This window comes from Passer montanus, unplaced genomic scaffold (assembly GCF_014805655.1).
Source record: "Passer montanus isolate IOZ18808 unplaced genomic scaffold, ASM1480565v1 scaffold11, whole genome shotgun sequence".
NCBI lineage: Eukaryota > Metazoa > Chordata > Aves > Passeriformes > Passeridae > Passer > Passer montanus.
This window is the reverse complement of record NW_024357613.1, coordinates 2345013-2361941: the sequence shown is the minus strand read 5'-3', so window position 1 is coordinate 2361941 and position 16929 is coordinate 2345013. Positions and strand designations below refer to the sequence as shown.

At 43.9% G+C, this 16929-nt stretch overlaps 2 protein-coding genes across 12 annotated transcripts in view; one reads left to right on the top strand and one right to left on the bottom strand.

Moving 5' to 3' along the window:
* The window catches only part of ARMC2 (armadillo repeat containing 2), a 69722-nt gene extending 69247 nt beyond the window's left edge, over positions 1–475 (top strand). For all 6 annotated transcript variants that reach the window (XM_039728724.1, XM_039728732.1, XM_039728706.1 and 3 more), the window contains one exon: positions 341–475. The gene's annotated coding sequence lies outside the window, so the exon portion shown is untranslated. The remainder of the gene's footprint in view (positions 1–340) is intronic.
* SESN1 (sestrin 1) overlaps positions 1–16929 on the bottom strand; it is a 77642-nt gene that overhangs the window by 3043 nt on the left and 57670 nt on the right. For 2 of the 6 annotated variants that reach the window (XM_039728761.1, XM_039728791.1), the window contains exons 2-6: positions 5371–5436; positions 4282–4482; positions 3214–3396; positions 1805–2047; positions 406–553 (exon numbers count right to left, since the gene is read on the bottom strand). In XM_039728761.1, the coding sequence (XP_039584695.1) occupies positions 406–553; positions 1805–2047; positions 3214–3396; positions 4282–4482; positions 5371–5436 (841 nt within the window). Of the gene's footprint in view, positions 1–405; positions 554–1804; positions 2048–3213; positions 3397–4281; positions 4483–4960; positions 5271–5370; positions 5437–11092; positions 11115–12555; positions 12581–12965; positions 13052–16929 lie in introns of those variants that run through there. The other 4 variants (XM_039728771.1, XM_039728805.1, XM_039728782.1 and 1 more) reach the window with 4 other exon arrangements.

Here is a 16929-nt window from a genome sequence, read left to right as displayed (position 1 = left end):
AATAGATTAAGTATTGTCTCTCAGTCATCTGAAAAGTAATGTTTCATGCACTTAAATAACAAAGCATGTCAAGTGTCTTGTTTTTAGAGCATCTTGCAAGATGCTTAAATCTCCTGTGAAACTTCTAAAGCTCTCAAGAGAGAGATTCCATTTCTTCTGGAGATTTCCATTAAACACAATTTTGGTGAGTGTTATGGTGTGTCTGTGAGCAGCCACAAATCTTGGCACTACTTTGCTTTTAAGTGTTCCTGGAAGAAAACAAGGCATCCCTATTCTTGATTCCTTCAAAGAAATCGTAATGTTTGTGTGACATCTAATAGCACTTCTTTCCATTTTGCAGGAGTATTTCTTCAAATAATTTGGAAAAGTCTTAATAAATTCATATACAGACTACAGCTGCACTACCTGAAGAGCACACAAACATGCTTTCTCTCTTCTCTCTCTCAAAACGCGTGGCCATCTCTTCTTGGCTGGCTTCCTCTTCATCTCTGCACTCCTGCAGCTGCTTCATCTTCTCCATAAGAGCTTCAACTTCACAGACAGACTCTGTAGACTAAAAAGAAGAGAAAGACATTTCATTTTCATGCAACGGGAACTGACAATGATGGCAGTAATTGCCAAGCCAGAAAGTTTAAAAAAAACTGAAGTCCTTTACATCTTTAAATAAAGATTTTCCAAGGAACACAGTTTTTGAAAGAAACCTGTACTGACACAATGGTTTACATTTAGTCATCATCTTTTCTCAATTAGACCCATGGTATTTTTAGCATGATTTAAAAATCACAGCATTTTGGAACTAGTTGTTCTCACACTAAAATTAGTTTCTCTTAGTCTAAATGTTCAGCAACTGAAAAACAAGGAGCTGTAACAGAAATTCTGATAGAGGAAGTAACCACAATTTACCACCCAACTGTATTTTTCTCCTCCTCTGCTCACAGAGAAGAAACATTGAAGGAAAAAGGAAGGGTGAGTATAAATGCAGATTTAATGAAGCCTCAAAAGAAAGCCAGTGCAAAATAATCGTCTTTCACAACAGTTGTCTTAACACCACAAGAATTCAGTAATTGATCTTGTAAACATTCATCAGCACCAAAGTAGAGTAAAATTGTGTTTAATTTATACAGTTCTGCCCCTTTCCTCCCTGCCTTTTGCAGTTTGGTCCTTCAGAGAGCCAGCAAGCTCCATCAAACATTTAAATGCCACCCACACCACTGCAGTAAAACATCACAGGCAAGGATCTTGCAGTGAGAACACCCTCATGGCTGTTCTTAAACCAGCACTTAGTTCACATCATTCTTTTCACCAAGGGAAAACAAGTCCAGATCAGCATAACTGCTGCAGGCAGGAGAGAGTGTTTTAAAGAGAGTCACAAAGTTGTGAATGATCTGTTAAAAATGATCCGGTGTGTGATGCATGACAAACACCTCACGGCAAAAAGTCAGAGCCTGGAATCAAAGGAAGAGCCAACTTTCCACTGCACCGATGAAAAAAACATTCCAGGACACTGCTGCTCAGGACATGTGTCATGAACTAGCTGAGGCTGGGACTCATCTCAGTTCACCTTTATGAATGACAGGCAGAAAAAAAAGACACCAGAGATTGTGTCTGTTTCTCCCTTTGGTAGCTTTCCCCAGCTTCCCAATATCATTTCAGCTTCTCTAAAATGCATTTTTTCAACACTCACATCTGGATTAGACTCATCAATCCCACTCTCAAAGAAATGAAAGGAGACAGGCACCCTCCATGTATTAAGTTTACAAAGAAATTACTACTGTTGGAAGAGATTGTTCAGACAGACACTTACTAGAATACTTCCAGCTGGGCTGGCATGGATTTCATCCACCCCGTGGTAACCATTTGTTATATCACATATGCAATAGTTACTGACAGAGGGGGGCCTGAAGGTGTGACCCCCTTCACAGTCGATCTCTGGGCTGATCCCACAGCCAAACGTGAAGGAAGCAAGGGAGTGGTAGTGTGTAAGGAGAACGACTGCATGGATCAGCTCTGCCAGGGACCAGCTGTTCTCTTCTGTCTTCAGAAGTTGCTTTAAAAATAATGCAAGACAAAAGTATTAAAGTAATTCATTTGACCCCACCTTAGTGCAGTTTATCAACACATTTCTTTGTCAGGTAAAATTACTTTTCTGACATCCAAACATGCTTCCTAAGTCTCTGCTGCCATTAGTGCTCAGTGACCTGCCAGACACAGCCCTGCGTGGTTGTGCCACAAAGGACACAACTTCTCTCCCCTCTCTGTCCCTGGGCAATTGAATAAGCTGGGGTTTCTCTTTTGCAGCATGTGGTTTCTATCGAGGCCCTACTGACTTGCATTGAAATTTCACACCTCTGATGAAGATGGAACCACAACTGTTGCATGTTTGTTCAAATGGTCTTTACAGTATCGGAAAACCCAGGCAACTCCTTGCAGATCAGCAAGTAAAAACCTGGCACAGGCTCCCTCCATCTTGTCCCTGTGGGTGGAATGCTCTAGATTCTACAAGAAGCTTCAAACCCCAACTTCCCCTTCAGGCAGGAAAGTGTGGGAGGTTTGGGGCCTTCTGGCAGCGTGTGCCCTCCCCCACGGCGCAGCGTCCTGCCTCAGCTGGACCTGCCACCAGCTCTCACCAGGCCAGGCGGCACGGAGGAAGTCCCAGCACCCACGTGCTCCTTGCTAGGGCACAGAGGAGAGCAGAAAGGGTGCAGGAAGCAGCCCCTTGGTGGTTTGTTGGTGCTGCAGTCCTGGCTGGCTGTACCACCACCACTCTCCTGGGCAGCGCTGCCAGCCTGCTCTCTCCATCCCACCTGAAACTCAACAGTGGAACTGGCAGCAAGCCAGGCAAAAATGTGGTGGCAGTGTTCTGCCTGACCTCTGGCAGCATCTCAGAAACTCGGGGGTTCTGGCTACTGAAAGCACACAGCTTGAGGTAGGAGGTGCACACTTGAGCATATTGTCATTGCATCAACAGAATTTCAACAAGACAGAGAAATTTCAGGGTGCTGTAAATTAAATTTGCTACTCATTTAAAAGCAGTTATGATCCTGTTAGTTTTACAAAGCAGGGTACAAGTGGTACTAGATCATGCAGTGATGTAGCACTGAAATCGGAGTCTACCACAGAACATCTTTCACCCTGTCTGGCTCTGAACCCCAAGAATCTGTGATTGCTTTACTGAAAAAAGGGGACATTGGCATTACTCCATGAAAGACCTACCTCAATATGTTCCTTGGTGATAAGCCAGGGTCGGTGAGCCAACATTTTGTTCAGTTCTCCTAAATTTTGCAATTTTTGAGGTGCATTTTCCAGACCATTCAACCATTTAGGATCTCCACCAACATGAAGGAAGTCATTCACGTGAAGGTTAACAAGGTAAGAGCACTGATGTCGTGCTGCAGCCTAGAAAGGAAAACAGTGTGATACAGAAAACAATTGCAGAAAGTTAGTACTTTATGACAAATACCATAAGGCATCATTTCCTCAAAACATCCAAGAATAAGACTTGTACTGATCAGACTCGAGAAAACAAAGATTTGAGATTAACACATCAGCTTATTTTGATTATTGTTCTCGCAACATAAATATCCCTTGTTCACACACACCATCCTTATGCTGGCTAGAGGTGCAATGTGCCTATACCCAGGGAGAAATACAGGCATGGATTTATTGCATGTCCTGAAGCAAGTAATCCATACTGCATCCTGCTCCCCAGGGGAAGAAGCTGTCTCTAGCTGCATCTTTACCAGCAACAATCAAAAGCAGGTTTTAGATTGCATATGACAAGAGATTACAGGCACTTTCTCAGCAAAGAAAGGCCCAGTATTGTTTACTCCAACACTTTCTACATCAAATTAAGACAGCCCAAAACTTTAATTCAACTTCAGCAAGCAAAGACCATTTAACTGGCAGATTAAAAATTAGAAATCAACCACTTTTGGCAGAAAACTTGCTCAAAATTTACATATTCATAAATGCACAATGGAACCAACTATTGAGTTAGAAGTGTATGTGACAGGACACAGATACAAAAACAAGCTTTCTTGAGAAACAGTTTCTGAGATACTAAGGAAGCCAATAACAAACAATTATCTCATTTCTATAGCATGCTTTCCCCCTTTTTTTCACAGTCCTACCAAATCTATGAACATAAAGTGCTGATCTTCTGAAACCATCTGTAAAGCAGACACCAACAAACCTACTCTGCTCTTCCCTTAGCTGCTGGTGAAATGCCTTTCCAGCTAGAAACTGCCAAGCACAGCAGCAGTGCTCTCAGCCGGGGCGTACCATTATCCCGATGTAGTGCCGGTAATGGAGCGGGAGCGGGCCGTCCATCTGCAGGAGATAGTGCTGAGTTTTGAGAAAGCTTTCCAGATACTGTGGGTGGAAAACCATCACCAAGGTGACGTTGTCCAGTCGGCCCAGCGTGGCAAAAGACTCTGCAAACAGCGTGTGCATCGTGGCGTCCTCCTTTCCCACCTGAATTGTCTGATTGGAGAGAAGGAGCAATGAGCAATATGGTCCAAGTGCCACCAATGAAACAGCAAATAAATACATTACCACAGCACTCAGAGGCCCCAAGTGAAAGGAATTATACTATAAATCTATTAATGGCGTTAAATCAGTGCACATAAGGCACATTAAATCCCTGTAATACCTCTCATTTAGGAGATCACAAGTGGTTGTATCAGCAAAAGGAGATTTTTGGCTTTAGTCTTTCTCTAATACAATGCTAACTTAGCATTTTTAACTGTCTCACCTTCACTTTCTTGAAAACCCCAGGGTGATCTTAGTTAATTACAACTAAAAGCTAATTGAATCATCACTTTTACTAAGGGAAAAAGAGGGAAAGAAGCAGAAAGCTGGCTAAGATGACAAGAGAGAAAAAAGGAAATTGAAAAAGACTAAAATTCCTAGAAAACCATAGCCATATTACTAACTTTTCCTCTGCTCCAAATTCTCTTACCAGACAATCAGGAGAGAAGCAGCAGAAAAGCTCATCCAAAGCACTCTGAACCTTCTCAGATTCTTCAGAGTGGCAGAGGCAGCTCAAGAAAAAGCAATCCCAGAGCAGAGGGGCAGGTACCTTGTGGACCAGTAGGAAATTACATCCGGATGTTCACAAGGAAACAGTATTGGGTTTCTCTCATACTAGATAATCTAGCAGCATGGGAGGGGTCATAACTATTCCAAAGCTCCCCAAGGCTCTCACTGTTCTGTACACTAGAACTGTGGCCAAAGTCTCAGGACTGAATGTGATCACTCCTGAAAATGTTTTGCAGATCAACAGCTGTCCTGAAACCAATGTGGGCTACTATTAAAATGATGTTCCTTAAAAGCATAAAGTTCACTATGTACTTGAAAACACTACCACACCTCCTTCTCAGGGATGAATCTGCTTGGTCCGTGTCCCAGTGGTCTAGGAATTCTTATTCCAAGTTCCTAGAAAAGAAAATTACACCACCTCAGCATTTAGTTATAAACAGCTTTTTAGCTGTGGTTGCAGGAAAGAAAAGAGTTCTCCATTCAGAGCTGGGCTTATTTGGGTACTTGTGGTACTTTTGCACAGGCACTTTTACTAGTACTGTTTGTACAAATGCAAATCATTTTTTATACAAGTGCTTTATAATTAGCTGTGCTTGTTTACAGCACACTGCCCCACTCCCGCGACAAAAAAGTTCAACAACAAAGGCCCTGTCAACCAAAGAAAACACACACGAATTTATATGCATGCACACACACACACACAAACACACTACAGGCTGGTTCACAGAAAATGCTGCATAAAGCATATTTTGGCAGGGTGTCCAGGACAAGGAGTTCCGAACATGCCGGCTGCTGTGTGGTTATGCCACTGATACAAAACGAGGCTGCTGTGTGTGTACATCCGCAGCTCGCCAGCACACAACACCCTGTGCATCTGTCAGGAAATGAAACAGCTGTAACCCTAATCAGATTTCTTCTTCCCAACCTCAAAGAGCACTTAAACTGCTGAAAGTACCTGATCTACATTTGCATCTGCTTTCTTTTCAAGATAGGATAAAAAGCTATTCACATTTACAGGGAAGGAGGGAGGGAGGGGAATTTGCTTCATCAGAACAGCAGCACCCACGTCCTTGCACCCACTTGTGTGGATGTGTTGCCTTGCAGGGAAGGTGGAGGCTGGATAACCCTGGCAGTTCACTACTTGTCCTGTCCTTCAGCCTTCTGACAGACCTGTGGCAGCCTGGGCCTTTCCTGCACCCAAGGAGCAAATACATGGAAGACTTGGGTGCATTTGTGTCCTGCCCATTAACACCGTTCCCTTTGGAAGGGGGGAGCCGCGTGTTCCAGGGCAGCCTCTCTAGCACAGAGCAGCCCGCTGAGGGCACAGCAGGTTCCCGGGGACAGCTACCAAAGCAGGCCATGGCCTCACCTCACACTTTCACACATGCCCCCCATGCCATCACTGCCATATGTGTGGCACCCGCTGCACACCAGCTCTCCTGAGTGCATTACGAAGGGGGGAGCCGCGTGTTCCAGGGCAGCCTCTCTAGCACAGAGCAGCCTGCTGAGGACACAGCAGGTTCCAGGGGCTCCTCTGCCATGTGTGTGGCACCCGCTGCACACCAGTTCTCCTGAGGGGATTATTCCCCAGTGGGCAGCTTGGCTTCCCCAGGAAAGGTGGGAGCCCTGCCAGCTGGTGGCATGGCACTCTTACAGATGGAGGGAGACCTGGGATTAAAGCTGAGGATGGAGCTGAGTGCTAAACACTAGGCATTATATAAACTAATCGTTTGGGCTCCTTACCTGTGCCCTCTTCCCAATCATCTTTTAGAACATATTGCCTCTGTTCCATAGCCAAACCCACCCATTTTGTGACGATATCAGAAAGGCGGGAGCCCTGCCAGCTGGTGGCATGGCACTCTTACAGATGGAGGGAGACCTGGGATTAAAACTGAAGATGGAGCTGAGTGCTAAAACTAGGCATTATATAAACTAATGGTTACCTGTGCCCTCTCTCTCAATCATCTTTTAGAACATATGCATTGCCTCTGTTCCATAGCCAAACCAAATCATTTTGTGATGATACCAACTTCTCAAGCAGGTTTAGATGAATAAATACCAAGGAGTGAGCCAGTTCAGGCCACACAGAGGGGCACCTTCAACTGGTGCAGGCCTCAGCACATACGATGCCCCAAGAGCTGCCTGCCCAATGCAGTTGCTAACTTTGCCACATTTTCCCCACATAGGTAAAGTCTGTTATAAATATGAAATACTGGTTGCACTCACTACTACACTTTTTTTCTCTTTAGCTGAGGTTTCTGTTTGTACATGTTTCACTGTATGAGAAGCAATTTTATTAATCAGTTACTGTTTCCTGAACTTTCTCCTAAGATTAAATAACAACTTCAGAGAGCTGGAAACAATGAGTGCAGGCCTAAGTGGCAACTGCCAAACTCTTTAGACTCTGACAGTCTCCTTAAATCCCAAAGTCAGATGCCTTCATTTTCTCAAGTCTTACTTGGATAAAATAAGATCAAAGGGCATCTCTTACAAATAGTCTTTTCGCTTTTTCCCTTCAGTGTCGCTTTTTCCTGCTATGGGTCCCAATACACACAAGCAAATTTTGCCTGTCAGCCAAGCAATGGCACTCGTAGGATGGAATTTATCAACATCTCTCTTTAAAACTTCAGCAGAGCTTCTTATTTTGGCTTTAACTACGCTCGAGAAACAGAGCCAAACAACAGCAAGCAAAAAGAGAGATAATTTAAATTGTAAACAGGATTTAATTTAGCAGATGTCTGCAGTTTGCCAGATCAAGCCCTCCAAGACAAATACCTTGTAGTTTAATTCTTGAACAACTGTTTTTCAGTTTTTCCTTTTCCCAGAACAGTTAGAGGAAGAAAAAAAACCCAAACCCAGATTTAAGAACCTGAGATCAGCAGACTGCTAGTGTATTTTGCTCCACAATCTGAAATGCATCACATCAATACACTTCTGTTTATTAAAGCATACAGAGGTCAAACTTACAATTACACAGCACGTAACAGGTTATATTACTCAACCATCCAAATCCTCACTGCAAAGTGACTTAAGAGGTTTTTTAACGATTAAATGTGTTGTTTTGTTTTCCATCAGGAGAGGGATCATCCCCCTGATATCACGGCACCAGCCTAGTATTTGAGAAGCTTGAGGTCAAGGCTCTTTTGTGACAGAGACGTAACAAAGGAGCTGTGAAGATGAGCCTGTGTCCCGTCTGCAAAATGGGAGATTCTTCCAGACGGTGCTGAGAACAGAAGCAACTTGCCATGAGGTGCATGCTTAACACAGTCATGAGAGCTGTGTAAAACCTGACCCATTAGAAGCCTTTTGAAAATTTGCTCTTCAGTTACAAGCTATGGCAGACCTTTTTTCAAAAACTGTTTTTCTCTCTTTTTCGGAAGCAGCATTTAATCAAGTTCTCCTAGTACTTCAGAAATAGCTGTGTGCTTCCAGCATCCCAGCATTTCAAATACTCAATAACACAGTAATAATAATTCTCCAAACAGTCCTAGTGAATCTCTCCTTTGTCCTGAACGTATTCCTATTCTTCATGATACCCTTCACTAAACCTCCATCTTCCAAATACACTCAAGTCAGAGAGCAACACTCTCCCTCTCAAAGGCAAGACCTGCATCCTGACCAGACACACCACTACATCTCTCTCCTGCACCTTTCTCTTAAAGCACCACCAAGCACTTGGTGAGGCAGTTGTGTCTAGGACAAGCAGCAGCTGGAAAAAAGCCTGTATTCCTTTTGGTTACTCCAAAGGTGTAAGCAACTTTCATGCAATTCCAGACCATGCAATTGCACACCAAAGTGACCTACTTAGTGGCACATTCTCTGCATCAACTTCTCCTGGCTGCTTTCCTCCTGTTTGCCAACCTCACCACACCACTTTCATTCAGTCTAGAAACTCTGCAGCTGAATGCAGCTCAAAGCTCAGCAGAAAGCCAACCACAACTGAGGCTTTAGGTGCAAATAAATAATAACAATAATAACAATAATGATGATGTTGATGCATCAGACGCACTCCATCTTCAAAGCCAGAACATAAAACTCAGGTGGCTGCAAAGCTGAGGAACAGCCAGAAGCTCAAGCTAATGGAAGGAGGTGGGCTTTGCTGGATGGCAGTCCACTCCACTGCTCACTTTCCAGACATATCTTGCCTGAAAAGCAAGACTTTATTTAGCCAGGTAAGTGCTGTATTGCTACGTTGACAGAGACAACCTCAAAAACACAGAAAAGCCCCCTCTTCCCCCTTATGTAATGTAACTTGTGTTTTTGTACAGCCGCTATTATGATTTCCATGGGAACTATGCTCACCAGCTACCCATCATTTCTCAATCTACACATCCCTCACCATTGCCATATCAGCCCAACATCACATCTCATGCATTTAGATAATGCAAGATTCCTGTGAGGTAGGACAAGGACATTATCTCCAATCTAGGAGAAAAAAAAATCCCTCAGAAATGGAAATGCTACACATTTTAGAGAGGCTGCTACAGAAGACTGGTGGCTTGAGCTGAGATCTCTGAAGTCACAGGCTAATGCCCTAACTATCAGACTGTGTGTCTGTTCAGAGACTTCTCAGCCAGGAAATGCTTTATGCAAATTTACACCAAGAAATAGCACTGCAGAGCTGAGACAGAAAAGTTAATGAGACAACTCTGCAAGCTTAATTATATACTTCCCAGTCACCACTTACTCTCACCAGTCTGGCTCAATTAGCACATCCAACTCCACAAGGACTAGACCAAAAAGTCTGTACTGCCTGCACATATATGCTCAGGGAAGACCACTCTAAAGCCTCAAACATGTGAATTCATACAATGTAGAGCTTTTCTGTATTTTACAGCTGTTGATCCAGCCCAATTTTGAGGTAGCTTTTTTAAGCTTCTTGACAAGAACCTCATTCCTGTCAAATTTATGTAAAAGCCTGAGATAAAAAATTGAACTGCAATAGTGTAAAAGAGGTTTGTAAACACTAACAGTACAACACACATTACCTCTGCTAGTAATAGAACATCATCTGCTTTTGTTCTGAATCTCTTAAAAAAAAGAGAAGTCACAGTCTAAGCAGACACACAGTATCAGAAATTTCACCTAGAAACACTGAAAACAGAACTAAGCTACAAGCCAGGTCACAGAGCTTCTGGAACAGGAACAGCTATCTAACCTAAGCTACAGTTCTTCCTCCATTGTATGCCTAAAATGCTTTTCCAGATCCTTGTTGGTCCCTCACTACTGGCTCCCTACAGCTAGAGCTCTGTCCCTTATCACAAAAACCTCTCCCAAAATTCTATGGTAGTTTTGTCCAATGAATCTGGGGACTGCTACCAAACTGCTAATTTTCAGTCATTCATGAGCTATGATCCACAATGCTCACTCAGACTGCTTCCCTGGTGTTAGCACAGTGAGTCATTTTGCTCCCCTCAAGTACAGTCAGTACCACTATCAAGTCTACCAGATTTGTATCTACCAGAAAGACTTATTTATGTACTTACTTAGGCCTTCTCGAAATGGCAAAGGGAACATTTTATCACAGACAAGCCACAGGCAAAGTAAAATTATAATTAGCAATTTACTTCACTAAACTACATTTGAATTAACATCTTTATCTAAATCATCTATGTCATGATTAAGCACTAAGTCCTGCTAGACACAAACAAAACTATATGAAAATCACACCCATAATACAATATAAAACAATCTAATGTAATGAACCTGAGAAGGGAAATGAGATTGAGGTGAATTTTTTGGAGGCAACATTTTTTCTAGATAACCAGTCATCATTTTACATAATCCAAGTGATTTCCTACCCAAGCTTAAGGTTAAGAAAGGCACAATAAGCTGTGAGTTAAAAACTCTTCAACACAATCTCCTGGTAGAATTAACTCCTCCAGCATGCCTGTGCTGAAAATTCAACTTGGCATAATATGATGAACATTTGAAGCACGGGCATTTAAAATACCCATTTAGGGTATTTATAAGCTTAGAGGATGAAATGCTCCTAAGCATGTAAGTGTCCAAGAAGGCTGTACAGCATTTCCAAGGGAGACTTGGCACTTACCAGTCTCAGAGGCTTCATGCTGCTCCTGCTGCTGCGCTCACTGTGAGCTGTCTGGTTCCTACTTCCCCTTTAAAGGCCACCGACAGCAAAACCTCACTGGTGGTGACACTGAGGCTACAAGTAGAGTCTCCTTAACAACAAGGACAGGCACAACTGGCCCCACAGGACAAGCTGTCCCCAAGCTGATACATACTCAGCTTAAAAACTGTATTTTGAGTTCTCCTTCTGTAGTTTCCATACTGGTCAGAAAACTTTTAGGAAGGAGGGAATTAAGAACACAGAGTAGTGATTAAATATATTTATTTTCCTACTTATTTTCTAAATGTGGGGCTATGCAGAGCTGGCCATTTTTCCTATTTTATTTGTTTACTTAATCCTGAAATAGCTGCAATTGTTGTGGCTTTCCCAAACAAATCTTGATTCACATTAAAATGACATAAAGAAATTATCCTAGAAATGCTCATGTACTTTAAATTTTTGCACTGGTTCTGTTTGCTGGGTATTTCAGACTCATTCAGCTGAAGCAACAGACATGTCTCCACTTGTACGGATTTAAAGAACTGGGAACAAGTACTCCCCCTCTGTTACAAAGCGCTTTGTTACACAGACCTACCACTCTTCACTGGAATTAGAGCATGGCAAATGCTGAACTGTTCCTCTTTCATATAGAGAATGTTATTCTTACATGAATTTAAAGACGTAAGTTACTTTAATTTCATTATAATTTTTCTGAATGTCTCAAAGTCCTTTGAAATACCCGATTTTAAAAACATCCCCATCTAGTTTATGTGACTTGATTCAAGACTGAAATCAAGGCAAGGGAGAGTGTGACCAAGATCACACACCTTGTTCACAATGGCAGGCACGAAAGCAAATCCCAGACTCCTGTCTCCATCTTTAGCACCTCTTCTCTGGTCATTGTCTAGGACTGAGCGGTACAAGCAGGTCCAGCTGCAGCAGTCTCAAGGTGCCTGCCTATGTGCTACCTACTCTTACTCAGCATTAACAGCTCTTCCTGAAGCGGTTTTGTGACACAACTGCCCCCAATTTACTTCTGATGTGAGCTCACTGAAACTGAGGCTGAGTTTCAGTGATTAGTGCTAGCTTTTTTAATACGGCACTTCTGTAGCGAAACAGAAAGCATTAAAGGGGAAAGATTTCGAATGAATGACTGCAATTCCCCTGCTGTAAACATTATTTAAATACCAATAAATTGGTGACACAGAAGGAAACAGTCTAAATGTGACAGTAACCGTTTGCATCACGTAGACTGTACTGCTGGATTATGTCAAAGCAAAGCTTAAATTTTTCCTTTAAAAGAAGAATCTTAACGTGGTGACACTAAGACATTTACAAGAGATCCAAATCAGCAGGTTTGCTCCTGCCCAAAATAATGCTCTTGACTTGCATTTCTTTATAATTACAGCCCGCTCTTCCCCTGAGAAACACAAGACCAGCCTTACTGTTTCAAAAGGATAATCCAAATCTATGCAAGAACGACGGAAACGCCGGGCAATTCCGAGGCCAACACCACCTGGACGAGCCCGAGACCTCTGCAGCGGTACCCGGTTACCGCGCACAGCAGCGGAGCACAGCGGCAGCGCTGCCCTGTCACCGCCGGCAGAGCTGCTCACCTCACCCCGCGCCTGAGCAGCACCTGCGAACCCCGAGCGACACCCTCCGAGCGAGGAGCCGCAGGGAAGCGCCGCTGCAGCCTCCTCAGCCCCGCGGAGGATCCGCAGGGGGCTGCCCGAGCCCCGTCTCCCCTTCCAGCAGGGACTTCTCTGGGGGATGCGCCCGGGGAGAGAGAACCCCGTCCCTGTGGCCTCAGCGCCGCGGGGACCAGCGGCGGCACCCGGCCCCCCGCGCGTACCTGGTGCTGCCGGCCCGGCCTCGCCACCATCCGGCCGGGCTGCGGGGCTGGGCCGGGCTCGCCGCTCTGGCAGCCGGGCCGGGCTCTGCCCCAGCACCGCCGGGGCGGGCCCTGTCCGTCCCGCCCGCCCGGCGCAGGGCGGAGCGGCGGCCGGCCCTGCCCCGCCGGGAGCGGCGCTGGCTGCGGCCCCGCGGCTGCTCCTGTGCCCGGCAGTGGCACCGAGTGCCCCGGCGGGGACACGAGAGGCGGCAGCCCCGTCCAGTCCACCCCGGCCCGGCAGGACAGCCTGGAGCCCCGGACCCCTCGGCTCCGTTCCGCTCTCCTCCCCGGCCCCGAGACGCTCCTTGGACGATGCTTTCCGCCCCCTCTCCTGTTCCTTATGCAAGAGTTTCTACCTTCTCTTTAAGCAACAAAATAATTACGGCTTTTAAACCGAGAAATCGCAGGAGGTTCACATTTTGCAGATATTTGTGTTACTAAGTGCGCTGCTGCTGCAGAAATCTGGCCTCCTGCCTATTCCCAAGATCATAACAGTCCTGGGCAAACATATGTTTTGCAATCGTATCAGCAAAACACTCGGCCTTTGTTTGCAGCAGGCTGTGCTGCGCCTGCCGACCCCCCAGGACTGCAAACTCTGCCAGATGCCTCGCATCTCCCACCTCTTTTGGTCTGGGATTTTATATCATCAGTTATTTCAAAAGAAACAAGTCCCTGAGCTGGCCCATGTGATTTTTACTTCTTTTTTCTTTCACAACACTGTAAGATCTATAAAGCTGCATTATGTTAGATAGTTTTACTTCAAATAATTTGAATTAAAATAAAATATGGGAGAAGGGCCGGGACAGCTCTGAACCCCTAAACATACTCACCTGGGGGAGGAAGGCTTCTGCCTACAATTCAGGCTGTGGGGTTTTCAGCTGTACCAAGTTATCTTAACAACCAAGCAGGGAAATTCCATGGCACTGAACTTTACACTTCTGTTAAATGTAAAACTGAACGCTGCAAAATTGCACACAAGCTGTTCCTGTTATCAAACCGAGCAGCTAAATGCAGAAAACACTGAGGACAGTGCTGTCAGGGGAACATGGCAACATGACACAAGGCAGCACTTCTGCACATCTCTAATTCTGGACCCTTAAAGGATTTCTTTCCTCGCCAGTTTTCAAATACCACCACACCTCTGGGTCATGCAATTAATGCTGGAGAACCAAGGGATACTCTGCTGCTGAAGGCTTAGTAGCAGTTATAAGGTTAAATTACCTAGAGATGCCAAAGTACCATAGCTCCATCCTTATTTGGGGCTTTGGCTTGAAGCTAAGAAATTTCTCCAGAAGAAACTGGGTGTCCTTACCTACTTGCACTTTATAAAATGCTCAACAGAAGCATGGAGCAATACTGACAGAGAAGATGACATTTTGTGAGCTAATAAAATAAACTAATGAAGAACAGTGTTTAATTCCTACTGCTTGCTTCCTTACTTCAGGCCAAGGTACAACAAAAAGGTGGCATGAGCTCCTCTTCCAACACAGGCAGAGAACTGGCTTGCACTCAGAAAAACTATTGAAAGGGAGAGAAATTACCTGAAAGCTGAAATGCAAGATGCCTCACCATAAGAAGCCTCCCTGGATGACAGACAAATGGTCATCCCCTTCAATGAATTTGTTAATACCCTTGGAAGAAGGGGTGGGGGAGGAGGGGCAGAACTCCCTCACTTCCAAAGTGGTTTTGTCCCACTGTGGTCATTTGTACTGCCTGGGTATTTGTGAGGAAGCCTGTTTATATTAGCAGTTGTTCCTATACAAAGAACCTTGGCAGATACAGATTCTTTTCTGGCATGGTCCAAGGGAAATTCTCTCTCTTTAAACAACCAACTCAACAACAGAAGGTAGGAAATTGTGTCGCGTTCTCCGCTTTCTCTGTTAGGAGAGATGGAGACAGTGACAGCATGTCAGAAAAACTGTGTACAAAGGGGAAAAGGAAGTTGCACAGCCACAGCAAACAAGTAATAATGGACTTAAAAGCTCTCCCATATGGCCAGAGTACACAAGCCCTGCTCAGCCCCCAGGTATACCTCTGCCTTAGCAGAATCCCATCACCCTGCTTGCTGCAAGGCCTTTCTCCACACCAGCCCTCATACAAGTATTTCCAAAGTGCAACTCCTCCAGACTGAAGAGCCCACACAAACCTGAGCCCCCTGCTCATCTAGAAATCAGACTGAAATTATTTGTATTTGTGAGCTAGTATGACCAATTACATGAGCAATTTCATAACAGAATATGGCACAGAGCGCACTTGGGCACTGATGAGTGCAAACCGCAGTGCAGCTGGGGAACAGGGGGACAGATCCATGGTTTGGTTTGCATAACTGGAGCGTTCCCCTGGGGAAACACAGCAGTATGTTTGACCATGTATCAGTGCAAGTAAACAGAGATCTAGTGAAATGCTCCTACGGGAAAACACAACAGATGTTTAACATGAAAATATCGATAGATACCGGGTTCCTTTCACCCAGAAAGAGTGCATGAGATATAGTCAAAGCAAACACCACCTACAGCATGGAAGCACACTCCTTCATAGCAAGCATATCCATAGAGGTTGGCATTTAACATCTGTGCGCTCTAAGTTATCAGAAATGCAATTTTTCCTTATTGCTACCTTTAAAGAAAAGCCCTGGGGAAGCTAAAATGAGACCAACCAGCTTACAGTGTGGAAACCCTAATCCTGCAAACAAAAATGTCTGCACTTGGCTGCTTTAAGTTGAAACAGTTCTGTTTCAGCCCAATAGGGCAACTTTTTGAGTCAAGTTCAGCACAAACATATGACTCCAAAGAACTGGCAAACCTAGATCTTAAATTCTTTCCACAGAAAAGCCATCCAGGCAGGAGCATTTGAAATGTCAGTTATTGCAATGCCCTGGACATCAAATTAGTATCTTGGAGGATGATCAGATGATTCTTTCCCTGGAACATTTACAAGTAAACCAGGTAATTCTTTGGGGCTATGAGCTGATTTGTATTAGTTTTAGCTCCACCTAATATGGTGCCTTGATGAAGTCACCAGGTGTTTCAGCAGTGACTAAGCAGCCCCACACTGGCCACTATGAACATTTCCCTGTGGATTCCTCTCATTCTTTGCTGTCCACAGCCACTACCCTTTTCATAAATTTCATATGTGTCTGTTAATCTCTTCTATCCCTTGATTATACATTTGTTATTTCTCAAACAGCAAAAATCTTTATCATGATAACAATATGGCACAGGAGTCAAACCATTCATTACAGTGATGAAAGAATTTAAATTAAATAGAAGAATGTACCATTGTAGCATGCAAGTAAAAAAAAAAACATGGCCAGTATTTGAAAGCATTCATCTTTATTTAACCTTAATCTGATAGTCTGATTTTTAAAAAAATCATTCTATTATTAGAATAGGTACACAGTTTAGGGAGGAGAATAAACTGTATTATTTGTACAATCTAAATTCTTGCTGTATGTGTCAAAAAGGATCAACCCTTTAGGAATGTCACTACGCCTGATACTTTTATAATAATAACAACAAAAACAAGTTGTTTATTAGAATGGAGAGCTGATAATAGGCCACATCAGGAGATAAGTTTCGACCAATATACAGAAGCTTTCCTTTTGTAGTCTTTAGGATTAAGTTTGGCTAAAACCAAACATTTTACCCTATTCATATATTAGATTTATTGTCTTTTCTTCAAACCTTATCTGTCCTTGAAATGCTGTTTTTCTATTTCTAGACTCTGCTTAAATGCTGCTTTCTTAATGGCCACATCTTCAGCATTAATGGGCAAATTATCATGCTGGTTTGTGAGCAGGTTTATAAATCAGGTCATTCATTCCTAGCCCACTGTATTTCCCAAATACCAAAGACACCATGTATTCTCTCAGAGCTGCAATAGGCTGTGAGACTCCTTTGTTTCACCTGAGCAGTTATCACAATTG